At 42.7% G+C, this 27,813-nt stretch overlaps 1 protein-coding gene across 1 annotated transcript in view; it reads left to right on the forward strand.

Annotated features, from left to right (window-relative positions):
• Arhgap31 (Rho GTPase activating protein 31) overlaps positions 1-27,813 on the forward strand; it is a 120,737-nt gene that overhangs the window by 50,062 nt on the left and 42,862 nt on the right. Inside the window, exons 2-5 of the mRNA XM_004835673.4 lie at positions 14,277-14,379; positions 16,682-16,826; positions 26,189-26,271; positions 27,205-27,312. Of these exons, the coding sequence (XP_004835730.2) occupies positions 14,277-14,379; positions 16,682-16,826; positions 26,189-26,271; positions 27,205-27,312 (439 nt within the window). The remainder of the gene's footprint in view (positions 1-14,276; positions 14,380-16,681; positions 16,827-26,188; positions 26,272-27,204; positions 27,313-27,813) is intronic.

The raw sequence follows: 27,813 nt of genomic DNA on the forward strand, positions 1-27,813 counted from the left end.
CTTTTTAAATTACTCCCATCCCTCTTTTCAGTCTCTCTCCAACTCGAAGGCTTTGCCACTTTCAAGCCAGGGGACCTTGGCTAGGTCCCTGAACTTCCTGAGGCCTAAATTTCCTGGCACTAAGTCAAGCAGGTTCAACAAGAGGATCTTAAGGTCCCTTCCAAGTCACAATCCTTTGTGCTATCATCATGAGTCAGTCTTAATCCTAAACGTATCCGTCCTGAAATGGCTTCTGAAGACAACAGTGTGAGCGGAGGAATGATGGGGAGAGAGAGGCAAGGAGCCAGCGGGTCTGGGTGATTCAGTTATCTGGCCTCTGAATGCATGCCTGTCCTCAAAAGAGACATTATGGAGGCTACTAAGTTATTTTGAAGCTATAAGACTTCAGGACAAAAATTTGAATATCATCATCTTTTGCTGTTTTAACAAGCTACCAGTTACTACTAATTTTTACCTGATTTTCCATGAGGTATTATCTGCAAAACTACTGGTATGGTCTCTCCGCAGACGCATCTCTGTGTTGGAGATCCAGAGAGCAAGGAAGGGAGAGAGTGTGTTAGTCCTCCAGGATACTCCACATTCTATCTCTCAGCTGTGTTCCCTAGTGCTGCAAAACAGAAGTTCCCAGAAATTAAAATGAATTTGTGTTCAGAAACCTAGACAGTGCAGCAGAGCTTGGAGTCACATTTTCAGTGACATTCTTTCTAAGGTTACAGGAAAGGCCCTCAGGAAGTCTGCTCCCAGCTGGATTCTGAGGAGAGGAGCCACACATTCTCCTTGGGCCATTTCAGTCTGGGGAAGCAGAAGGCAAAGTAGCAAAATGAGAGGAGGTGTTCAGGGAGCAGTGGGGAGCTGGATGTGACTACAGAGAGATCCCCAGGAACTCAGTCTTCCCGGCTACCATCAAACACCAACTGATCTGTGTTTTCTAAAGCTCACTATAGCAGGGAGATGGATTCTGGACACTCCCAGACTCCCAACAACCTTGTTCCTCTCCCACCTCTACAACCCCTTCAATTTCCATTGCCCCATGAGCTCCTCCCAGATTTTCTTAAGGAACCCTCTAGAGAGGATTTCTCTCAAAGTTTCGACAACAGTATTCCTGAGAATTTGCGGGAAACTGTCCTGGAGCTTGCACTTTTTGTAAGCTTCTGGGACACTCTTCTGCACACTGGTACAACAGAACCTCTGGGAGGCTGGTTTCTGAGCTTCGCTGCATCTACTTTGACCTTTGGGAATGGTGCCCTTGGCAAGCCTGGAGTCCCATGGTGAATTCTGTGGCCGTAGATGCATATCTTAAATCATGGACAACAAAGAAGTTTTAGTGCTAATGGAGGAGGATGAGACTTGGTAATTTCTTTCTTTTGTTCATCAGTAGTTTTCCTCCTACAAAGAATTTGAAATACTTGCACAATAATAATTTTAGAGATATGTTAAATAAAATAAATGTAAGGAGCACCCAGTATTTGCAAGCACTGCACTGCTGGAAGAAATAAGTTGCCTGGAAAGGGTTACATAGAGCAGGGAAGTACGTTGTTTGGGGCAGGAAAAAGAGGCCTTGTAACAACAGGAAGCACTGGGAGGCCTCGGTATCAAGGCTTCCAAGCAAAGCGGTTCTGGGAACAATGGCTGCCTGTGGCTCAGGAATATTAGGCAGGAAATGAAAATGCTGGGGTGCGGGTGCGGGGACGAGCTGATAAGCACTACCTGGCTGTTCTTCACATAGGCTGGCCTCCCAAAGATGAAGTCTTTTTTTTTTTAATGTTCCCCATCTCCCACCAGCAAAACTGATTTTAGAAAAGCACAGATGAGAAGAAGCCATGGTACCATGGGTTGGAAACTTTAGGAAGCTGTACTGCCCAGGAAACCAGAGGCTATGATAAGCAAGGGAAAGGCATGAACATATGAGTCAGGGGCAGGACCTTCAGATGAACCAAGCACCATGTACAGCTAAGTCTCTAGAGGGATCAGGTTTCCATAAAATAAAGTAGTGTTGGGGTTAGTGGGAGTCCAGCCATACCAAAGGAGATATGTATAAACTTCTGAGGTTGAAGTTTGTATTTTATTTAACACAAATTTCTGTTCCTATGGGTGGGATGAGTTGGGGAGTTATGAAGAAGCCAAATGCAAAACAAAAATGAAACTAGCCAAGAAAATAACTCTAATATTTTGTCTTGGAAGACTTGGATGTAAACCAGAACCAGTAGGAATGAGGATCTGATATGCAGTCTTAATTTCTACCCTGAGACAATTCAGAAAGGAGAGTTACATTCCTCAATGTCTAAACTCTAATACCTGTAGGACAGGACCAGGATTTATCCTTCTTCATTCCTTATATAAATCCTTCTCCAGTGTTAAACTGCTTTTAGACGTGAAATCACCTCTGTGTCCTGCTGCTTTCTTTCTGGTCTTCTTCAGCCTTGGTCTGCCTTGGTTTCTCTAGTGAGGAGGTGATCCTTATAAAAGGGCATGGACTTTGGATTCAGACCTAACTTCTGATTGTACCCCAGCTCTGTCACTGGCTGTTTAACCTAGGACAAGTCATCTAGCCACACTGAATCTTCCCTTCTCACCTAGAAAATAGGAATAGTAATCTCTACACCTCGAGGTTGTTAAGAACTGAATGAAATAATGATGGTCAAGCCTGGGATTCCACAGAGCATCTGATCAGACCATCCTTATGGCTCTCCTCAAGACATACAAAATGTAGGCGCACTGGACACACTCAGAGGAGAAAAAAACTTACATAGTTCTCATTCTTAAAGTGACTGGTGTTCAGTACGCATGTGGTTCTAGACACAGGTTTATTTTCCTACTTTATCTCTCGTTAGCCTGCTTAGTTCCTGAACCTTCTCTCCAAGACTCTGTGGAGCAAGACATATGTGGGCATCCTCCATTCCCACTCAAGGGCTGCCTTTGGGGACATCTCACATTGCAGGTGACAAGAAAGCTGCTCCTCCAGCAAATAAATCTCAATCAGGTGATTCACACTGACTGTGCTCTTTCTGCAGTTGGTTGAGAGTTAGCTAATTTTGAATGGTTTGTTGTTGCTCCCCACTTTTGAGCCTGGGAATGTCCTGAGGGTTGACTCTCTCCATCCTCCATGAGCAGACCCCTGGAGTGAGAGATATCTGCCTTACAAATCCTCTGAGAACACAGCTTCTCTGTGGTGACAGTAGGGAGGATGAACCCAAGAAGGGCTTTATAAATTACACAGAGCTTGGCAGCCTCCGATTTCATCAGCGGGACACCAAACTCCTGTACAGTTTCCATGTACTGAATGAGGCAGCTCTAAGCCCTGGACTATGTAGGCTTTCTGCAGCTTGTTTGCTGTTCACAGACTCATCACACCTTAGTCCCTCCTGGGCTGTTCCCCTGGACTCATCGGCCCACTGATGATGTGTGGTCCAGAAACTTCCAACACCCTACACCAGCTCAGCATCGGAAAGGCTCTTAACTTTCCTAAAGAAATGTCAGGCGATGGGTAGAAAAGAGGGGCCTTCTTCTCACCCCTTGTATCCTTGACTAATCTTAGGTGATCCTCAACACTGACCGTAGAAAACACTGTATATTTTTGTTTGGGGTGTGATGTGTTTGTGCCAGATCTTTTCCTCCAAATTTCCCACAACCTTTCTTAAAAGACTGTTTCCTTCCAGGAGACGAACTCTGTTGCTTCACCCTCAGGAGGCAGCTGCCTGGGTTGGGCATTACTACTCTACAGGCAATAAGGGAAATGTTAAGTGTTTCAGCATACGGGGCCTTTATCATCAAAGCAATGTTTTAGGAAATTTTACCTGGCAGCAGAGATCAAGACAGAATGCAATCTTCCTAGGTCATTATTTTAAAATCCCCCAATTTATCTGAGCAGTTTTCTTCCACCGGACTAGTCTAGTCAGCATTCCTGGAATTCACATTATTTCTTGTTTTTCCACCTCGTTGAAACCATTCTCTGTTCCCCATGCTACCAGAAAGTGTGTGACATTTTCTGAGTGCTTATTGTATGCCAGGCACTTAATTAGGCACTCTGCATAGATCATAGTCTATATCATATCTGATGACATCGAATCTGTCCTCTCAACACATCCCAGTGCACCAGTCTCAGAGTTCTTTGGCACAGCCTTGATCTGACAACACTGCAAGCCCCTCAGCAAGAGGGTCCTGTTTCAGCCCTCTCTAATGTGGTTCGCACTCTATAAATGCACACAATTTCTGTTCTTTTTGAGAAAATCTCCACCTAACTCCCTCCCACCCCACCATGTGAATAATCTTTTCTAGCTCATTTTAAAGATTTTATTTATTTTATGCAAAAAAAACAAAATTTCATAACAAGAGAGTAACAATAGTTAATACACCATGTATCTTTATCTTCAAAGTAGTTACTCGACATAGACAAAACAGATTTTCTCTTACAAAGAAGAAACAGATAATAGCACAAAACTTTCTTTTCAACAAACTAAGAGAAACTAGTAGGATAAAAGAAACAAATTAGCATATATATTAAAATATTTTTGAATAATGAAGTAGGTAATTTGGTGAATTATTTGACCTTCTCCCTACTTCTTATTTATCTGTCTTCTATTTTGCTCTTTATTAGTATATATATCAATTATCTCATATAAGAGAAACCATATGATATTTAAGCTTGTGTGTCTGACTTAATTCACTTACCATTATACTCTCAAGTTGCATCCATTTACCTAGGAATGCCTCAACTTTACCTTTCTTTGTGGAAGAGTAGCATTCCATTGTGTATGAATACCACATTTTCCTTATCCATTCATCTATTGATGGGCATATATGCTGTTTCCAAGATCTAGGTATTATAAATTGTTCTGCTGCTTTAAACATGGGAATGCACGTATCCCTGTAATTTTAACTCTTTGGGGAAGATACCTAGAAGGAGAATAGCTGGGTCAAATGGAATTTGTATGTTTACTTTTTTGAGGAATCTCCATACTGATTTCTACAGTGGTTATACTAGTTTACATCTCCACCAACAATGTAGAAGAGTTCCTTTTCCCCTTTTTAACATCCTCACAGGCATTTGTTATTATTAGATTTTTTGATGATAGCCATTCTTTCTGGAGTAAGATGGTATCTCAGTGTAGTTTTAAGCTGTTTTTCTCTAGTGACCTACACTGTCAAACATTTTTTCATGTATTTATCAGCCATTTATACTTCTGAGAAATGTCTATTCATTTTGGTTGCACATTTTTTGATTGGGTCTTTTATTTTGGGGCGTCTAATTTGTTTGAGTTCTTTGTGTATTCTAGATGTTATTCCTCTGAGGAATAGCTGATAAAAATTTTTTTCCCATTCTGTAGGTTGTTTCTTCACTCTTTTGGTTGTTTCCTTTGCTGTGCAGATGCTTTTTAATTTGATATGATTCCATTTGTTGATTCTAAGCATGTGTATAATCTTTTTTAAAGGCACATTTTTTTGTGCCTGTCTAGGGCCCTTAACATATTTTGCTTGATGTTTTCATACTGGCCGAGTTACTTACACACGTCCTGCCCCCAGCTTCAGTTTTTTCTATTTATCTAGCAGGGAGGGATAAATACCTCCTCATGAGGTGGTGCTGAGGATTGCTTGCGTGCAACTAATGGATAAAACATGAATAACTCAGGGGCCAGCACCCAGGAGAAATCATCATAGTGTATCTCCATCTTGGTTTCTTGAGGACAAGGATATTAGGCACCATTTTGCTCTTCAAGCTAGAATGTTAGAACATCTTCTCTGGCAGGAGAACTGTCACCAGGAAGGAGACTGCATTGTTGGCACAGACCCAAGGGAGTGACAATCAGAATGTGGACCCAAAGGACCTGGACACTGACAGACACTGACTTCACATGGCATCTGAGAGTCTGAAAGTGAAGAAGAGAGGGGCCCAATGGCACCCTTGGACCTGAAGCCTAGGGGCAAAAGCTCCAGGATATGGTCTGCCCTTAAGAGCCTGACTCAACAGGGTAGCAGAGCTAGTCCTCAGCTACCCAAGCCAACAGGTTAGGCAAATATTCCTGTTACTCCAGGGGTAATTACCTCCATAAGATAACTGGAAAGGACTTAAGCAAACATTTAGAAGTTGCTTCACTGATTTCACAAAACCCTCTGGCTTCTTTAATAAAATTTGTTTTTTAAAAATCTTGTTTTTAAAAAGAGTAAATTTACTCTATCCCTACACAGAAAATTCAGGAAAGCAAAAGTATAAAGAAAACCAAAATCGTTACTTGTCTACGCCCTAAAGGTAACTACTACCATTCCAGTGTGTGTCACTCTTTGCCATTTACTACATGGGGAAAGGTCATTCTGAACTCTACATTTGTGTGTCTTTTTCATTTTTTTAAATCAACATATGTTTCTTTTGTAACCTTTTCAAAAGGAGCTTTAAGATGAATTTGTTATACTCCTAGTCTTAGGGCCTGCACTGGGAGAACTTCAGCATTTTGGCAACCAAGTGCAAGGAACCAGTCCACTGGCCTCAGATTGTGCCTACCTAGATGGCCACCAACTCACAGGACCTGCCCTTCCGACCAGAGGCCGTGATTCAGAGCAGGTAGAGCCCAGGGCTCTTCCTGTTCTCCATTGTTGGTGGTATGGAAAAAGCATAAGCTTTGGAGTCACACGAAGCTGGATTTGGATCCCAGCTCTGGCACTTACTAGCTGTGTGATGTTGGGCAACTTACCTAGTCTCACTGAGAATCGGCTTTCACATTTTCAGAATGGAGATAATTTTACCTGTTTCATGGGTTGACTGTGGTTGGAGAGTGCAGCAAAATAAACAAGCATCAAGCCACCTAGAGCAGTGCCTGACATACAGTTAAGTGTTTTCTTCTTTGAAGGATGCAGATATCAGTGGAGCACAGAAAACCCACCTGGAAGAAAAGGACCAATCTCCTATTCAGCAAAACATTTCAAGAGGACAATCCATCTTGACAGTTTTGTCACTGGACTCTGTGCCTCTCCCACCCAAGGACTGCTTGGCCCTGGACTCACAGAACAGCACAAATTCATGGAGCTTGTGTTTTCAAAACTATGCCATATGAATAAGATGTAGTGCTATTCCACGGGACTCAATGAGTACTAATGTAGGCAACATCGAAACCAATGACACCTTACGCCTGGCACTGGACACAGAGTAAGCTCTGTGCGCTTTTCAGGATTGAATTTATGAACATTTTTTGGAAAAGGTAGTAATTATTACAGTTCAAAATTCAAAAGTACAAAAGAATATACAGTGAGACGTCTCCCTTCTACTCATAGCTCTAGCCCCAGTTCTCCAGTTTCTTTTCCTGTAGGCAACTGAATTTACTTTCTTTTACATCCTCCCATAGATACTGAATGCATATACAAAGGTACATATCTTTCTTCTTCCTCTTCCTCTTTTTCCTCCTCCTCCTTCATCTTCTTAGCAGGAGTGCCACAAATGGGATGGCTGGTTCTACCAGAGGAAGGCTTTAGAGAGAAGTTGAAAGACAAGGGAAAGGAGTTTTCTAGTGGAGAAGAGGCAGTGGGCTCTGGCACTGAAGTCCCTGCAAAGCCAGGGAAGGATGTAGTTCAGAGCCAAGTCATCGGAAGCGGCATGTTGTTCTGTGAGTTCAGGGCCCAGTAAACCTGGGGGTGCAGCCCAGAATCCAGTGATGAGACTAGCAAGATGGAGTGTAGTCAGATTGGACAGGACCTCACAGGCCTCACGCAACAGTTTGGACTCTAATGTATTGGTAATAAGAAACTTGGGAAGTGTTTAGGCAGGAGAATAACACAGTCAAATCTGTTTTCAAAAGGTAGAATGTAGTACTTATCTGTAGGAATGAAAGAGGAAACTGAACTAAAACCGTCTTCCTTGAAATGAACTGGAAAGTGAAACAATACTAAAATAATTGCTTTGAACCTAGAGAGAAAATGAGAGAAGTATTAACATGCCTCCCCCTTTCCCTCCTAGTGTTCTCCTGGGAAAAGGTTCTGCTCAAGTTCTTTGTGGGGCCAAATGGGTACGACTTCTAACTAGCAAGTCCTGAAGGTTCTAGAAATGTTTTGAGCTAGATAATGGCTTGGTTTGCTAAAAAACAATACTCTTTTGGATTTACATGTTCCAATTTATAACAACAAGAAAAAGTTGCATTACTTATAGTATCATTTTATGCATATGAATAATAAAGAACCAAAAGATATGGACAATATGTACAAGAAATAAGCATTTCTCCTGATACCAAAAACAAGGCAACAAAAGAAAAAGTAGATGTATTTGACTTCATTAAAATGTAAAACTTCTATGCTGCAAAGAGCACCATAAATATGTACAAGGTTTATGTCAATTAATTAAAGTTAAATATTGTTTAAAAAGTAAAAAGACAAACCATGCTATGGGAGAAAATATTTGCTAATCATATATTGGTAAGGGCCTAGTATTCAGAATATATAAAGAACTCTTACAACAAAACAAAAATAGCAAGTAACACTAAAAGTGAACAAAGGATCTGAACAGATATTCTCCAAACAAGATACACAAATGGCCAATAAGCACATGAAAAGATGTTCAACATTACTAGTCACCAGAGAAATGCAAATCACAACCATAGTAAACACTAATTCACACCCACTAAGATGGCTATAATAAAAAAGATAGACAAGAAGCATTGGCAGGTTGGTGAAAAAAAATGGAGCACTCATTTGGCTGGTGGGAATGTCAAATGGCACAGATGCTTTGGAAAATAGTTTGGCAGTTCCTCAAAAGTTTAAACAGAGTTATCATGTGGCCCAGCCACTCACTCTTGGATATATAACCAAGGAAATTGAAAACATATGTCCACACAAAAACTTGTGCATGAAGGTTCATAGCAGCATTAGCCAAAGAGTAGAAATAACTCAAATTTCCATCAGCTGAAAAATAGAGCAATAAAATGAGGAATTTATCTGGAATATTATTCAGCCATAAAAGTGAATAAAGTACTAACACATACTATAAGATGAATGGACCTTGAAAACATCAGGCTAAGTGGAAGAAATCAGTCATGTACTCTAAGATTCCGTTTATGTGAACTGTCAAGAACACGCAAAGCCATAGAAACAGAAAGTGGCTGGGGGCTACAGAAAGGGGAGGGCAGATGGTGAGTATGAGTACTGGGTTTCTTTGGAGGGTGAAGAAAATGTTCTGCAATTAGTATGATCATCGCTTAACTTGTAAATATACTAAAAATCATGTCATGGTACACTTTAAAAGAGGAGATTTTATAGTATTTGAATTATATCTCAAGTTTTAAAATTTGCCTTTAAAAAGAAAAACTTTAAAAGAAGACAAGCTGTAAGTTCCAACATATTTAAAAAATTTTTTTCCTTGCAAAATTAGAAAGTAGTTAATTTGTTCTTTTCAGAACAAATATTTTGCTGTACTTTGTTAAACAAATGCTATACATTTTTAGATTTTTCTTTCATTCTAATTAGGTCAGGAGGGAGTTAAAAACAGCTGAAGGATAATCAGAGAGAAATGGGAGCGGACAGTCGTCCCTAGACAGGGAGAGCGGCACAGAGGGTGGAAGGATCAGGAACAGAGACATGGGGCAGAGGAGATGAAAACGTGAGACATGCACAGGACACAGGGGAGGGGCTGCAGAGCCTGAAGCCACAGGGTGCCCTTGTGGCAGCTCTTAGTCCTTTTTTTTTTCCCTTCTGTTACTGGGGATTGAACTTGGGGCCTTTGTACTGAGATACATCCCCAGACCTTTTTGATTATTTTTCTTTTGAGACAAGGTCTTGCTAAGTCACTGAGTTGCCCAGGCTGGATGAACTTGCAATCCTCTTGCTTCAGCCTCCCACTATGCTGGATTACAAGTGTGCACCACCACACCTGGCTTCATGCTTAGATTCTTTTAGGGGAAACACCTAGGAAGTTCTGCCCCGATGACCTAGAATAATGAAGGACTCTGAATCTTTTCTGGGCCAGCCTCTATCACCCAGCCTAATGTCTCTGAGATGCTCTTGTATGCATATCAGCCCTTGTGATTGCTGAGTTGTATTCCTCGTACACTAAGCACCATTGGACTTTACAGAGTTTTGAAGGTCAGGAATGCAGGACCCAGACAGGAATGAAGTCCAGATCAAAATCCAGAATGAGAAGAAGGGAGTGCCTCCACAAATGGAATTTAATGCACTGTGAGAGGGTGTGGCGGCATGACCGGAAGGACCAAATAGAACTGTGCTTGCTCCAACCTGTTTCCAGATCTGATCAGATCCCAGCCAAGAGGAAGTGAGGCAGTTTGTCAAGTCAGTGTTATGACTGGGGAGGTGCAGGAGGCTCAGAGAAAGGCACTCGACTGCTGGCATTTTCTGCACTGGACCCTTGAAGAGGTTAGCAATTGAGCAGTGACCCAAATTATTAGTAAGTGCAAAATGTCTTAGATCAAATGAGAAAAAGGACTTGATACCGTTTCTTAGACTATAAAGTTAAAATCAAAGGCAAGATTTTCTTTTTCATCCGAGACCACCTCAAGATGTATTTTATGCTTAGATTAAAATTAAAGATTACTGATCTAGAAAAAAAAAAAAGGGTGGAACAATTAGAAGAGGTCGCACAGTGATATAATCAGCAGCTGCGTGTACCTCTGTAGGAGGAGACTTCAAAGTTGTTGGACTGGGATAAATCCCACAGAACTAGCTCTGTGACTCGGACCCCCAGCATCACTCCTTCCCATGCCTAGGTTGACAATGGAAGCTTTCTTTCCCTTTATCACTATGCAGCTATTTTGTATCAAGCTGCTACCCTGTCAAGAATCCCACGGTATTTCCAGTCTGGATGGACCTTAGAACAGTAGTCTAAAGAATCTTGACTTTAAAAATAAACTCTTATGGGCAGGGATTGAGATCAGCGGTTCCATTGCCTGCCTTGAAAGTGCAAGGTCCCAAGTTTAATTCCCAGTACCAAAAAAATAAATAAATTCTCTGTAGCCCCTCGCTGCCCTCGGTGTGGGCTACAAGTTGGCCTTTCCCAATCACCTGGAAATTTGTTAGACATGCAAATTCTACCCACATTCCTACTGAGTTAGAATACGCATGTTAACAAGATTCTGAAGGTGATTTTTATGCACATCAAAGTCTGAGAAGCCCTAGTCTCAATGGGTGGTTTTGCAACTTTGAAGTACACCAGAATCACCTGGAAGATGCTGGGGCTGGGGCACTTGGTACAGGACAGAGCCTGAGAACCACAGCTCTAGATAATCACATGGAGATGCCACAAATCCTTTCCCCTTATGGACTGTGATGGAGAATCCCCTGCCCTCCAGAAGCCCAAGAGGCGAATCCAGGAAAGCTAATCTCCACAGGGCCTGTGACCAGGCCCTCTTCCCTCAGGTTGTTTTAGTATCACCACCTGCTTAAACAGAGCTGTGGACAAGAGGTTCCAGGGCCTCTGTACCAAAGCCAGAGTAAATGGAATGTGTTTTTCCCACCTTTAAAGCAAACAGAGCCTGAGGGGCTGCTACTGAGAACTCTGAAACCAGGAGGGGGACAGGTTGGTGACCCAGCCCTGGCCCTTTTCTGGAGTGTTATTTATTTTTGTTAATTTATCATCATTATTAGTATTAGTATTGGTATTTTTAAGACAGGGCCTCCTTGTGTAGCACAGGCTGGCCTTGAATTCAAGATTCTCCTGTCTCAGCCTCAGTGCTGAGATTACAGATATGTGCCACTATGTCCCGCTCTGGAATGTTCTTTATAAAGATTCTTTAAATCCACAGCTTTTAGGGGGAAAGGTGCTGGGAAATGGAGCCCAGGGCCTTATGAATACTGGGCAACTTAGCAAGACCTTATCTCGTAAATGAATGGATGTTTGGGGATGTAGCTCAGTGGTAGAGCACTTGCCCAGTATAGTTCAGACTGGCCTTGAATGCATGGCAATCCTCCTGCTTCAGCCTCCCAAGTGCAAGGATTACAGGTGTGCACCACCATGCCCAGTTTAACTCCTGAAATCACAGTTATTTGAAGACTTCAAGGGGAGAGTGTGCTGAGGAAGTGCTGTAATAAAGAATTTCAGCTGAGTGTGGTGGTGCATGCCCACAATCCCAGCACTTGGAGAGACTGAGGTAGGAGGATCCTAAGTTCAAGCCCAGCCCGGGCAATTTAGCAACTTGGTGAAATCTTGGCTCAAAATTAAAAATTAAAAACAAAACAAAACAAAACAAAAGGCTGAGGATGTAATATGGGCCCTGGGTTCAATGCTCAGTACCATTAAGAATAAATCCAGTTGAATTTGAACACCTAGCATCTACTCTCATAAAGGTGCAGTCCTATTGGAATTGTGTGTAGGCATGAGCATGTGGAATAAGCATTAATGAATCAGTATGTCTTAGTTACTTTCTCATTGCTGGGATGAAATACCCAACACCCACAAATTAAAGGAGGAAAGCTTTACTCAGCTCACAGTTTGTAGAGGTTTCAGTCCAGAGCTGGCTGGCTCCAAGGCAGGGTAGCATGGCAGAGGAGAAAGAGCTCATGGCATGCCAGGAGGTAGAGAGCCGTCAAGGGAGGAGAAAGGATATACATATACATGTCATCTTCCAGGCCACGCCCACAGTGACCCACCTCTTCCCATCAGGCTTCACCTCCCAACATCACACCCAGCTATAAACCCATCAGAGGACTAATCCAGTGTCACACATGATCCAACCACCTTCTAAAAGTCCCGCCTGTGAGTGCATGAGGCTTCAGGGGACACCTAGATCTAAGACCTATGACTGAGTGTGTGTTGGGGGATGCACTGGCTCATGCACCTGAGACACCGCTAGAGCCCAGGAGCACCTGCAGATTCTATCTGAGCTTGGGCTGCTCCATACCAAAGCCCCATTGACTGCTCTCATGGAGACCTGATACCAGACCAGGTGTGAGGAGGTCCCCAAAGCAGAGCTGGGGAACCCTGACTCATCTGTCCCATGGGACAGGTTGCAGGTTCGCTGACTTCTGTCACAGGAAAAGAATTTTCAGGCCAGGGATTTAGCTCAGTAGTGCCACCACCTGCATCACAAGTGCAAGGTCCTGAGTTTGATACCTGATACCAAAAAAAAAAAAAAAGTTTCACCATTCATCAGTAAAAGGCATAAAGGGATTTATTGGGCAGAATTTAAAGTACACACTCAAAGTGGAACTGAGGATATTTACTTATTTAGGGGTGATGAAATCTGTGGAATTTGTGAATCTATACAAAGTTTGGGCTTGGTTTACAGGAGAAAAATGATAGCTCATCTACCCTCAGGAATAAAGGAAAGGGCTCATTTCACAGGGGAAAGCACAGCCCATTTTAAAGGAGAAAGGTGGGAGCCCAGACCATTGTATTTCTGCCTTCTGCCTTATCAACTGAGTTGATTTGTGGATTTAAAATATCTTTAAGGGATTTGGCGTGTGACAGGCCTGGAAGAAAAGAAACATAAATGATCCTAGATAGTATGGATATGGAGAACCTTGGGTAACTTTGGGTCCTGAAGTTTGCTGTCTTCTTATAAGCATTGTTTGTTTGTTTGTTTGAGACAGGGTCTCACAATGTAGTTCAGACTGGTCTTGAACTCACTGTTTAGCCCAGGCTAGCCTCAAACTTTTGGTGATCTTCTTGCCTCAGCCTCCCAAGTGCTGGGATTATAGGCATGTGCCACCACACCCAACTAAAGTACAATTTTTAAAATATTATTTTCTTCATCTCCTTTCTACCTATCTTTATTGCTTTTTACCTCAGGTCAGGAAATCACACCTAGAAAACTAGCAAAAGAAGGACAGTGAATTGTGGATTTCAAAAATCACTGCTGGTTTCAAAAATCTAAGTTTTTGCTTATATTTTAAATTTTTTTTTTTTTTTTGTAGCGGGGATCGAAATCAGGACCTTGTGCTTTTGAGGCAGGCGCCAGAACCACTGAGCTAAATCCCCAGCCCTTAAATTATTTTTTTTAAAACTTTATCAAAACTCTGATTTTTTAAAACACAAAAGAAACATCACCTACCAATTAAGTAATTGTTTCTACTTGTAACTCATGTGAATTCAATATTTATATTTATTTGAAGTACGTGAATTTTTTTATATTTCTTTACTTATTTGTTTGGGTTTTTTGAGACAAGTTCTCACTATATAGTCCAGGCTGGTCTTGAACTCACTATGTATCCCAAGATGACCTCAAACTCAGGATGATCCTCCTAACTCAGCCTCCCAAATTCTAGGATTACAGGTGTGCACCACCACCTAGATTTTTTAAGGACAGCGAGCTTTACATCTAATACTTTATTGCTTTTTCTTTTCCTTTACATAGTTCCATATGTTTTGAAGAGCTGTGCAGAATTTATTGAGACTCACGGCATTGTGGATGGAATCTATCGACTTTCAGGGGTCACCTCAAACATACAGCGACTAAGGTAAGAGAAAAGAACTGAGGAGAAATCTTCTGGGACCCTTGCTCTGTCCACCCCTCCATCGGCAGGGTTCCCAATACCAAAACCCAGAAGGGAAGGGAAAAGTGGCAGTAGAGGTCAGAGGGCTGTTTTCAGATGGCTGATTGTTCTTAATAGAGTGAGAAGGCGCTCAGCCTGACGTGATTCCTTCCAACAAAAGCTCCTGTAGGCTTTTAATCTGCTTCTCATCTCACTCCAGGTTTATCCTCCTGTGGGGGATTTGATTTAATACAATGATCTAAGTTACAACTAAGGAAAACAGGTAGATGAAGTCCCTTGCATAGTTCAGAACTCAGAACTCCGAGGTTCTTGGGAGCTTTCCTGTGGCACATTGGATATTTCATCTAGTCAAGGAATCAGAGGTCTTGTGGACCCTCATTTCTCTGATTGATGCTAGTATTTAAAAATTTATGGATAGATGAACTGTCTCCAGTTCTAGGGATTTGCCTGAAACATTTGGGTGAAATTTCCATCACATGAAATTAAGACAGCAAAAACCATTACACAAAACAAATGTATGTGAGGAGAAAGAGAGAGAATATAAAATAGCTTTCCTATGACTAGAGGAATAGGTTTATGTGTTTTGCATATTATTTTTAACACCCAAAAGAACATAATTTGTTAGTTTTATATGTTTATTATATGTTCTTTATTTATAAATGTAGACTTTTATAATAATAAAAACATTCTTATCATAGTTAATATGTAAAATTTAATAGATGATGCTGATAATTTTCCATCTTCCTCCTATTTGATTTCTGCCCCTCCCCTCCAAATCTCACTTGCAGTTACATTATGCCAAAGGATTAAAGCTTGCTTTCACTCCTGGGGAAGTGGTGACTGTTAAGAAAAATAATGTATGTTGTAAACATAGATTTTAATAAATTTGTGTTTACATAATTTTACTAATTTGCTAGTGCGCCATTTTTAGAGTGTATCTTTTTTTCCGGCTCTGGGGATAGAATCTAGGACCTTCCACACGCCAGCCAAAGTAAATGCCCCATGCTGGCTACTGAATGGCTCTGAGATGTACCACACTGAGACGATACCCTGGAAAGACTGGAGTGGAGGCAAATTCTTTTTCATTTAAGACCTGGATTTAGCCTTGGGGAGGGAAATTTTGAGCTAAATAAATGAATGTTCTGCTCCCTTAGAAAATCATGCACCTGGCCAGGTGCAGTGGTGCACACCTGGAATCCCAGCACTCTAGGAGGCTGAGGCAGAAGGATTGCAAATTTGAGCCCAGCCTGGGAAAGTTAGTAATTAGAGAAATATTATATCAAAAAAAAAAAAAAAAAAAGAGCTGGAGATGTTGCTTAGTACAAAGGCCCTAGGTTCAATTCCCAGTACCAGAAAGAAAAAGGGGGAGGGGCAGACCTAGCAAGCTGTGAATTATTGAAGCCAGGGCATAGCTATCTTTTCAAGGCCATGTCAAGCTGCCTCAGATTCCGGCAGCATCAGGGAACTCCACCCTGCCCCTTCTTACAAAGGCGAGAGCCAGAGCGCACAATGGGCATGGACTCTTTTGCAAACCCTGGTTCTGTGAGTCCTGTTGACTTTGGCACCAGCTTGCTGACCATGTGAATACTCTCAAGAAACTTAACTTCCACTTTGCAGTTCAAGTCTATCATTTATTAAACAGATGTTTAACTTGAGGTGGTAGAATGGGAAACATGTTCTAACACAAATCCAGGCCCAGCCTCAGCTGATGTCCCCAGACATCCCACCACACCTTCCTTAAAACATTTCTAAGCTCCTCTACCCTGTGGGAGCCACCATCAGGCAGCCTGCATGGGCACATGGAGCATCAGAGATTGTTGATGAAAACTCCCTGTCCTGGGGTTTGAGACTCCAGATACAAGTGTGCTGCTATTGTAATATGTGGGTATGCCTGGTAACAATCTCACTCACCCTGGTTTTGGTCTCTCTTGTACAAAAGAGAATCTCATTTTTGAGCAATGTTTCGGAAAAACTGAAAAAAACCTCAATAGGCTTTCTCGGCCAACTGTTTTCATATTTCCCCAATGTTCATAACCAATGCTGTAATATAGTGCCACAAAGAATCTACTTGTAGATGAATTTTATGTCTTTCTAATCACAGCAGATTTTGCAAAGAAGACTCAGACCTTAAGTGAGAGTCTTCCTGTGGCTCCCTTGTCCCTGAGTAGCATCAAGGTCAAAAATGCGGTCTGATGAGTCCTTCGGGGTCTTTTTACCCCTGAGCCGGCTCCCTGGGATTGTTATGTCTCCGTCTGTGTTGTTTCAGGCAAGAGTTCGGCTCTGATCAGTGCCCAGATCTGACGAGGGAAGTGTACCTGCAGGACATCCACTGTGTGGGCTCCCTCTGCAAGCTCTACTTCCGGGAGTTGCCCAACCCCCTCCTGACTTATGAGCTGTATGAGAAGTTCACGGTGAGTGTTTAGATTCCATGATGGTTACCAGGTGGGATGCAAGGATGGGCCAAGGAGAGTTTGAGCACTAAAATAACAATGCTGATACGCACCAGCTGGTTGACATTATCTTAGCGTGGTGATGGAAAGGGAATGGGATTAAGAGGAAAGCAGGGGAGTGGCATTGTTTACCAAGTTTCTGTTTCTTGAATTTTCAGAATTATGTTGTTGTAAGAGCTGAGTAAAATGATCTCCATGTTTATCCCAATGAATGTGCCTTGTTGAATAGGGAGGAAGCTGAGAACCAGAGAAGTAAAGTGGCTGGCCCAAGGTTACACAACAGAGGCAAGGGCAGGAGCACCAGGCCCCTGCTGCTCTACCCACAGCTGAGTCATTTTTATCAGGCTTTTCCTTCTGTGTTCCTTTGGGGGCTAGGGAGAGAGGTAAGTAGGAGAGAAAGGAGACAAAACAATAGTCAATAAACAGTAGTCAAGAAGGTATGTCAGAAAGTTGGGGAAAGAAAAGAAATGGAGAAAAGCAGCCAAGAGGAAGCGCAGGGCAAGCCAGCGAGTTGGGCTGGGAGAAGGAAGCGTGGTCAACCCCAAGACACCTCCACAGCAGCAGAGTGCTCACTGATGGGCACCTGGGGGGAAACAAGAAAGAGAGTCAGTGCTCAAAGGATGTCTGTACAGATAGCATTACAAATACGGCTTGAAGCTCGGTGCTTTGGGAGGCTGAGGCAGGAGGACTGCAAATTTGAGTGCTGCCTGGGCAGCTTATCAAGACAATAACAACAAAATAAACAATGAAAGGGCCGAAGATATAGCTCAGTGGGAGAGCGCTTGCCTAGCATGTGTGAGGCCCTGGGTTCAATCCCTGCCCCCTCAAAAAGAAAAAGAATAAAAATAAGACTTGAACACCTGGCTGCATGAGTAGAAGTACAGAGTAGGCAGAGAGTTGGGTTTAACCAAAGTTGGGGTTCAGTTAGCAAAAGAGAAGGAGGGAAATGTGAGAGTGTACCAGGGCATTTGAGCTAATCAGTCGTGGAATTTAGTCTGGAAATGAGAGCATTAGGCAAATGAGTAACAGTGAAAAGGTAGAGCGAGATAGTGTTCATCCCAGTGAGGTCAGTGGAATGGTGGAGCAGGTGGTGAAACTGAGGTTATGGAGGTGTCACGGTGATTGGCAAAGGACCAGATTGAGGCTGTACTCATGGGGAGGGATTGTTCTCGGGGCTCCTGTAATAAACTTATTTTGAGCATATGAAAGGTTCTTCAACTTGAAATGATATAGGAATAAAAAAAAAAAATGATATAGGAATAAATGAACCTTACTTCTTAGAAACTGGGCTTGTGTCACTAAAAATATATTTAATACCTGGCATGGTGGCACATGCCTGTAATCCAGCTAAGTGAACCCTCAAGTCACAACCAGCCTGACATACAAACAACTTGGGTTATGACCAGAATTTTAGTTTTAACTTACAACCAAAGTCTTGAGTTATGACCCAAATGCCAGCTGCTTGTGCTTCCAGATAGTCTCAGATACATATTTAACCCTTAAAGAGTCCTTCCCTATATGGGGTTGCTTGATAAATCCCAGGCCAATGTCTCTTTAAGGACACTGAGATCTGCCTCTATACAGGAGAGAGACTTTGAAGGCTGTGTGGAGGAGCCTGAGCCTTCAGTTGACCAACTTGAGTTACAACCAGCCCTCATGAGCAAATTGAGTTTGTAAGTCAAGGGCCCACTATACTTGGGAGGCTCAGGCAGGAAGATTGAAAATCCAAGGCCAGCCTGGGCAACTTAGTGAGACTCTATCTCAAAATAAAATTTTAAAAGGGCTGGAGATGTAGATCAGTGCTCCCTAAGTTTAATCCCCAATACCAAACACATACAGACACACACACACACACACACACACACACACACAAACACACACAAGAGTTTTTAGTGACATAGGGAAATATTCATAATGATAATGGAAAAAAATGCCAGGGATTTAGCTCAGTGGTTTCGCTGCTTGCTGCGCAAGCCCAAGGACCCAAGTTCTATCCTGGTACCAAAAAATAAAAAGCATTCTTCAATAATGGAAAAAAAGCTTAGATACACAATTGTATATTAGGAAAGAATTAAAAAGAATGTTGGGCTGGGGATTTAGCTCAGTGGTTCTGCCACCTGCCTCTCAACCACCAGGTCCCGAGTTCAATCCCAGGTACCAAAAAAAAAAAGAAGAATGTTCAAACAACTAACATTTCTTTCAATGATGGGCTCATAGATGCTTTTTCTTGCTTCTTTATACATTAACTTTCATAAATCCCTCCCACACACACACACCTACATGTCTCCTCAATGCTATATGTCAGTGATGGTTAACCTTTTTTAGCTTCCAATGATACAAACAGCCCACTGTGGCATGCATGCCATAGGTTGGCCACCACTGGTACATATCATTACTTTGACACATTTTCAGTTGGACACTATGACTGTCCTTCCATGTGAACAACTGTAGAGCAGCACTGTTTTTACGGTAGGCCATGCACCGTGGTCTCTGAAGCCATGCTCCTACTGATGGGCAGTCAGGCTTTTGTTTTGCAATACTTTGCTTTTTATAAATAACATTATAAAAACACATCAGTCTTTACACTTTCATCTGTTTATATCTTAGGGGGAAATCATTGAAGTATATTTTCTCAGTAAAGAGTTCTTTTTAAATTTATTTTGGTGGTACTAATGATGAAACCCAGGGCCTTACATATGCTAGGCAAGCACTCTTACCACTGAGCTGTGTCTCTAGCCCAGCAGCCCTTAGAAAATTTTGTTACATATTGTGATTCTCCTCCAGAGGGACAAGAATGCCCTTTTTCTTGCAACCTTGCTAATACTGGATATTCTCAGTTTGTTAAATTATTTGCCAATCTGAATCAACTAGAAGATCTTGCTTCTGATTTAATTACATATCATACCTTGTTGTTTTCTACATGGTTGTAATCTTATCAGCACAATAGCATCATCTTTGAATATGGTAGAGTAGAATATCATTTTGTTCATAAACTGAAAGAGTATAATTTCTTTAAACTAATATCTCATTCTGTTATGGTGAGAGGGGGATGGGAATTCTTGTTTAGAAACTTCAGAAATATAGTTTCTTCTTAGATCTACAGGCTCAGAATAAAACCCACATTTCTCTCTCCTTGCTCTAGCTCCCTGATATGCTAATCTTTCTGTTCTCTCACAGCAACTCAAAAATACAAAGGTAACATTTTTCAGCTTGCCATCAGATTTGAAGGAAATGTAAGCAGTTTATTGACACTAAAAATAAAATAGGAATATTTGGTTACAACTACTGACTTCTACATAAGCAGGACATAGTGAAGTTAACTATGTTGCAGAATTTATCATTCAGTAGATTTCTTTGCTCACAGTAATGAATATGATAATATAAGCAAGTCTTCAGGGACATGGAAATATAACTCTGTTATGTTATCATGCATTCTGACAATAATTTATTTTTAAGGGGAAAAGGTTTATTTAGCTCACAGTTAGTAGGGGTTTCAGTCTATAGTTGGCTTGCTTCAAGACAGCAAAAGCAACAAGGGGTCTTAATAGGGTCTTTCTGCCCCTGTTATTTTATCCAGACTACTTAAGGTGGGCACCACTCACCCTTAATCCTAGTGCTCTTGACCTTAGCATTCCACCATGAATCAATTGCACACTCTAGATCCAGCCACCTCTGAAAAAAGCCCCACCTATGACCCCATGAGGCTCTGGGGGGACATCTAGACACAAGCCATAACATTCCACCCCTGGCCCCTAAAAGACTCATGCACATCTTTCTATACAGAAGGCTACAATAATTTATTTAAACCAACTTGCACAGCTGAAATCAAATAATACCTTAATGGTATTATTTAATAATAACAAGATAATTTAAAAATATTAATGGAATAATACTAGTAATGATAATAATTGCTATTTACTGAATGTTTATTATATAATAAACTCATTGTAAATATTAGCACACTGAATCCCCCAAATAACCCCATGAAGGTCTTATTGTCTCCATACAAATGAGTAAACTGAGGCTCAGAGAGGCTTATCTGGGATGGTACATTTCATAAGCAAAGATAAAGAAGCAAACTCTCATAACTAGGACTCCACTCTAGGGTGAGAATCAGGTGGGCACACAAATAACGGATTTACAAATATGTTCACCGCAATGTGCATATAAAATCTAAACTTTGGGGTTTATGCCTAACAGTAGAAAATGAACAAAATGAATGATAAGTCTACTACAGTGGACTCCCAAAATTCAAGGAGGTTATGTTACGAGAGCACCCACGAATTACGAAAAACCAAGAATTTCTGATATGGTCTGAAAAATGCCTATAAGTGCCTATTTTTATAGTTTAAACCCTAAATATGCTATATCTCCTGCAGTTATGTAATTTAATTTAATAATAAAATACAGTATTAAGAAAGCCTTAGAAATGGCAGGGTGTTTTAGTGGCATCTTGGGGATCTTAGAGCTTTAAGAAGAACAAAACCGAGAACACTGGCGATAGCTACAGGCAGCACAGCAATCTGTTATGATTGGGGGAAAGCTGGTGCATCTGCCCAGATAGGTTACAGGACAGTAGCCAATCAGCAGCAAGGAGAACTGAATAATGCTCTCGGATTGGCTATTTGCAGACCCCCCCCCACACACACACACAATTGAAAGGATATTTGTGGTTCTACGGAATTCCAGGGGTTTCTGAGAACAATTGCTAGTTAGGTTCTAAGGAAAAATCCAGGAACAACTGAAGCTAAGAACCCTGAACTGTGACTTCTCAGGGCTATACTGTATTTTTAAAACTGTGTAGACAAGAAAGGCCATATTTCTGACAAATATTTACTGGCCACAACATGAAGTTAAATGGGAAAAAAGCAGATGCAGATAAATAGGAAAGGATGCTGAGAGGCCCAGGGCAGACAGTTTCTTTATGCTTCTGGTGTATGTAGTAGTTATTTCTGCATGGTGCAATAAAAGACAACGTTTACCTTCTGCAGATATCACATTTTAATTTTTAGTTCATGTATTAGTTTCCTATGGCTGCTCTAACAAAATACTGCTACAGTGTGATTTAGGCAGCCAAAATTCATTCTCTCACAGTTCTTGAGGTCAGAATCCTGGAACCAGTTTCATTAAACTGAACTCAAGTTTTCGGCAGCACTCTGACCTTTAGAGGCTTTCCAAGGAAATCCACTCCTTGCTTTTCCCCATCTGTGCTTCAGCTTGTGGCCAGGTCACTCCGATCTCTGCCTGTGGGCTCACGCTGCTGTCTGTTCTGCTCGCTGTTTCAAATCTCCCTCTGTGTTCCTCTTACAAGGTTACCTATGACTGTGTTTGGAGCTAAACCAGATAACCCAAAATAATCCTCCCACTCAGGGTCCTTAACTCAATCACTCACACAAAAACCTTCTCTCCAAATAAAGTATCACTTAGGTGTCCCATGGATTAGTATCTGATATCTTTGGGAGCAGTTATTCAGCCTACTGTGTTATACTTTATTTTTATCAGACAAAAAGCAACATTCGTTTTAGGAAAAATTCAACTTGGTTCAGATTGATCCAGCTAAAAGTATTACATCCAAAGTAGGAGAAAGTTGTTGATTTGGAGTTTTTAGTGAAAGCAGTTTAATTATATACTGGATTTGTATTGAAATGATTTATTTATGCATCCAGCTCCCTTATTAAGTTGGAAGCTTTCTGAAGACAGGAACTGTGGTGTTTTTACTCATTATTGTGGTTTTTTTCCCTGCTCTCCAGCTGCTGGGAAGTGTTGTACTGTTACTTGGTAAATTGTTGTTTTGCTGGCAGGTGTGTGGACCCTGGAACAGCTTCTGAAATGTTGCTTGAGACTAAGAGCTAGCACTGGCTACAGGCAAAGGCAGATGGGCTGTGAGCTCAAGGTGGCACAAGGAGAATGGGCAGTAGCCAACTGCCTTGGACTAGCAGGGTCTCTCCTGCCTTAAACACTGAAAGTTCAGGGTTGGGCAAACCCAGATGATTGGTCACCTAACCAGGAGCCCAAATCAGAGGGGGCTCAGCAAGGTTGGTTGGTGTTCATCACAATGGGCAGCGATCCTAAGTCCAGTCCTGGAAATGTGTCCCATATGCAGCTGTCTGACATTTTTAAGGACAAAGTGAAATATTTCCATTCAACAAATGTGTATTGGGCACCTACTATGTATACCTGGTAACAGACTTCCAGAAGCTAGAGAATTCATCCCAAGGAAGACAGATGCAATCCTTGCTTTAGGGAAGTTTATCTTTTATGGAGGAGAGAGATAATAAACAGCTATAAGGCACTGATCTACAGTGAGAACTGTTGTTAAATACTGTGAAGAAAAATAACACAGTATTGGTGGGGACAGCTATTTTAGGTAGGATGATCAGAGAGCTCTGTTTGAGGTGACATCTGAACAGAGACAAGAAGGAAATGAGGGGATGGCTTATGTAGATATCTGGGGGAAGAAGTTACCAAGAAGCAGCAGTAAGTGAAAAGACCCTGGTGGGGATGTCAGAAATGAGCCCCTAGACTCATTTGGTCGGGGTAGATAATAAAGTACTCAGATGTCAAGAAATTTCGGCAAGACTTTTACTTTTGCAGAAGGGTGCAATGAGGCAGAGGGCATCTAGAGCGGCCAGAAAGTGAGGTTTTAAGCCCTGATGCATAGGAAACAGCTATCCTTTAAATTCACTGGCTGAATTCAAAGGCTTACAATCTTTTGCAGTTGGCTAGTTTAAGCAATGTGAGAGGAGGATCTGAAGGAAAGGAGGGGAAAGAAGAGCAGGAGGGGAGAGGGTGTGAGGAACAGAAAGTCCTGGTTATTGGGAAGCTAGCTTTGTTAAGGGGTGGGAGAGGGCAGCCTAGGGTGGACTAGAGTCTAGGATAAAGGTGCTCCAGTTTATATGCTTTGATAGAAAAGACAGGGCTGTAGTTTCTCACAGGGGCATGCCAAGCAGAGGGGAGCATGAGGAAGCCAGTGTAGCCAGCATGGAGGAAGCAAAGCAGAGGTGATGGGGAGAAGGAGTGGAGGAAATCACAGGTGGCCAGATCTCCCAGCAGCACTTGCTCCCACCGTGTGCCAAAGACACTGTGTGCCAAAGACACAGGCTGGGACACCTGTGACTGGAACACTGCTGGTCCTGCCCCTCTCCCCACACCTGCCTTGGAAAAGAGACCTTAAGATTCCCTGGAACAGAGTTTTGACTGCCCTTTAAAATGACGGGCTTCTGTGTACCATTTAACTTTAATTGAATAAAAAAGGCAATAAGGGCCAGAGATTTAGCCCAGTGGTTCTGCCGCCTGCTTCACAAGCTCAAGGACCCAAGTTCGATCCCTGGTACCAAAAAAAAAAAAAAAAGGCAAACAAGAAAACACTTGGTAAACAAATCCCTGACATGATATCCCACATGGGAGCAAGAGTTTACAGTCTAGCAAGGAGACTGCCCATACCGAGGGGCCCTGCTCAACACACACACTGAGCAGCGCATGTGGCGGTGGTCACTGCTGGGGCTAGGCTGGTAGGATGGGCAGAGCCTGAGAGTTTTCCTGTAAATTAGACCGGAACATACAGCGGGTGTGGCTTAGAACAGGCCCTGGCAAACAGAAGGTACCAGTAAGGTTACTTGCCTTCCACTTTTAATGAGAAAAAAATCCCTAAAAACTCTCAGTACTAAGAGTATGGAGTTCAGTATTTGAAGCCCAATCCAGCAAAAGACAGCTAAAGACTGAATAGAGGTGAACAATATCAAAACACCATGAATTAGGATCTCATTTTTGGTTGTATTGCAGGGAGTAATATTTATCAAATTAATGAACAAAGCTTATAATTATACCTGGCAGTACATATAAGTTTGCAGCAGGAAATACAAGTTTATCAGTGAATTCAAGACTATAAAGATTAAACAAGCCCACACCTGGTGTTGTGGCACATGCCTGTAATCCCAGTACTCTAGGAAGCTGGGGCAGGAGGATTGCTAAGTTTGCGCCCAGCCTGGGCAAGTTGGTGACATAGTGAGACTCTATCTTAAAATAAAAATGTTTTATAATGGCTGGAGAGAGAGAGAGAGAGAGAGAGAGAGAGAGAGAGAGAGAGAGAGAGAGAGAGAAAGGAGGGAGGGAGGAAGGAAGGGAAGGAAGGAGGAAGGGAAGGAAGGAAGGAAGGGAGGGAGGGCGTGTAGATAGGTGTAAAGGCCATGGGTTCAATTCGAAGAAGAAGAGGAGGAGGAGGAGGAGGAGGAGGAGGAAGAAGAAGGAGGAGGTGGTGAAGGTGAAAAGGAAAAATTGAAAAGCTCAAGAGCCCTTTTAACAATACATCTTGGTCCAGGTGCAGCCACCCAAGCATGTACATATGAGAAAAAAAAAATCATGGAACAGTAGCTTAAGATTTGTACATTTGTGGGCCGGAGATTTAGCTCAGTGGTTTCACCGCCTGCTGCGCAAGCGCAAGGATCCGAGTTCGATCCCCGGTTCCAAAAAAAAAAACATTTGTACATTTGTAATATATGTAAATTATACCCATTAAAACAGAAAAAGTGATGCGATTCCCATCACTTGGGCCCGGTAGCACTCCTGTGCTGGACCTGGAGGGGCCCTTGGGTCTCGGCAGGCAGGACAGAGTCTCGGGACAGGTGCAGGGATCTCTGGACTCTTCCCAGAGATAGCTGTATGCATGCAGCAGCCCAGCAGGTGAGAGGTGGACATGGGCCAGCGGGCAGTCACACTGTCTTCATGCCATTCCTGTCTCCCCAGCAAGGCCCTGAGCTGACAGGGTAACAAAATACCCACACAAGAAACAACCAGAGAGCAAGCAGGGCAAGGCTGCCTGGTCTCAGGGACAAAGCTCTTATCCCTGCTGAGGAGAGCGTGTCTTCCCTGCTTCTTGGCCTGCAGGACTGGCAGCAGCTAAGTACTTGCAGTGACAGAATAGTCACAGGCTAGGTAGGGAGGACCTGTTTGCATCCACGAAGATAGCTGGCGGAGAAGATGTGTACCACCGTGACATGTCCATCTCACTCTCCAAATGTGAGTCTGACTCTCTGCCATGCAGGACACACCTAGAATCTGACACATTGTTTCCCAGATGCCTGACAGCCATCTGAGGACACATCCAGACTTAGGCAGCCCATGTGTGCACGTGATGCAAGACACTTCCCATCCCGAACCCTCAGAAATGGTGGGTGGTTGGTAGTTTTCATAGCGTGCCCCTTATAAAAGTGGTCTCTCGTTGTGCTCATGAGGCTGGCTGGAGGACCAGGGCCTGAAGATGACCAGCATATGTGGGTGTCCAGGTTCCCAGGTATTCATGGGACCACTCATGTTCTTCTCCGCAGGAGGCAGTGTCACACTGCCCAGAAGAAAGCCAACTGGCCCGAATCCAAAATGTTATCCAGGAGCTTCCCCCATCCCACTATAGGTAAGATTCCTTGGGAAAAGAAACGTGCAGCCCCTTAGTGTGGCATAGCTTCAAGGGGGCAGGGTGTGTGCTAAAATAGAGCAGTTTCAGTGGGTGGTAGCTTTCCTGGGGGCATTTTGAAATTGGTGAATGGGTCACTCCTTTTAAAGGGAGTTGGTACCTCACAAGGGACAGTGGCAGCAAAGCGCAGCCTGTCTCCAGTCACTTCCAGGGCACTCATCAGAATGGCACAGGAAGTCAGTCCAGTCACACAAGCCAGCCTCACGGTGGCATTCTTGCTTGTTACCCAGATCTGTAGCCTGGGGGTGACTGTGGCCCTTCAGAATTGGCGGACTGATCTCTGCTTGCTCATCAGTGTCCCCTCCTCATCACCTACATCCTTTCGTTTCATCCTCACAGCTTAGCCCCTAAGTGAGCCGCCATCTCCAACATCCCTTGTCCCTGCCCATCTTCTGCAAGGAGCAGATTCTGATGCGGTGTAAGAAAGAACTCTCTAGCAGTCACAAATGTTGTTTATCCATGAAATGAACTTCCTTACAAGTTCCAAGCTGCCTGTAGCTAGAACATTGTTTTTTTCAAAAAGCCTAAATAAATCCCAATTCAAACAGAGAAGGCACTTCCTCCTGAGAAGGAGGAGCAAGGGGCCACTAAGCACCCTGAGGCCCTGAGCTCTGTGGTTTCCTGGCTCTATCCCTGGCTGGTGTTCTCTGGGCCTCAGCTAACTTCTGACAAGACTGACACTCATTCCCACCCTGGGCCGGTGTGCCCATGGCCAAGAAAATGACTTCTACCAATCGTAGTATCTTTTCAATATTCCTTCAAAATTCCAACTCTTAAATTCAAACTTAGAAATGACCTCCAGTTGTCAGGCTTCCCACAGGCACTAAAGTTCCTTATTTTCTCAAAACAAACAAACAAAATGAATCATTACAGGACCTTGGAATACTTGATCCGACACCTGGCTCATATCGCCTCCTTCAGCAGCAAGACCAACATGCACGCCAGGAACCTGGCCCTGGTGTGGGCTCCAAACCTCCTCAGGTAACTACCACACCCTCACCTGATCACCACCGTGGGCTCGAGCAGCCTAATGGAAAGGATGCTGGGATCCTCCAGACTCCCTAGAACACAAACCTGTCACTAAGTGACCTTTACTAGGACATGTGAATTAAAGGTAGTTTTAAGAGCCTAAGCTCTTTCTTTGCTTGCTAACTCAGAAACTCTGGGTTCCAAAGCCATTTCTTGGCTATAATCACAATGTGGCTAGCATTATACGTCTGTATGTTACAGTTTCATAAAAAGGCCTTTCTTGTGGTTAGGGCTCATTAGCTTTTCTTGTCTTTAGTGGAGTCACAGCTGGCTTAAGTTGCATCAGCTGCCTGAAATGATGATCTGTCCCACAGTTGGACAGAGCAGGAAGGGGATCCTTCAAAGAAAAAAAGTCAGTTCCTGTACATTAATGGGATGGTTTTTATAGTCTCAGAATTATAGTATCTGGTAACTTTGACATTTTTTCAGTGGGCTGGGCTCACGGCCTTTGGA

Source organism: Heterocephalus glaber, unplaced genomic scaffold (genome assembly GCF_053883595.1).
Source record: "Heterocephalus glaber isolate CG9 unplaced genomic scaffold, H.glaber_assembly_v1.0 deba00000122, whole genome shotgun sequence".
In the NCBI taxonomy this organism is placed as follows: Eukaryota; Metazoa; Chordata; class Mammalia; order Rodentia; family Bathyergidae; genus Heterocephalus; species Heterocephalus glaber.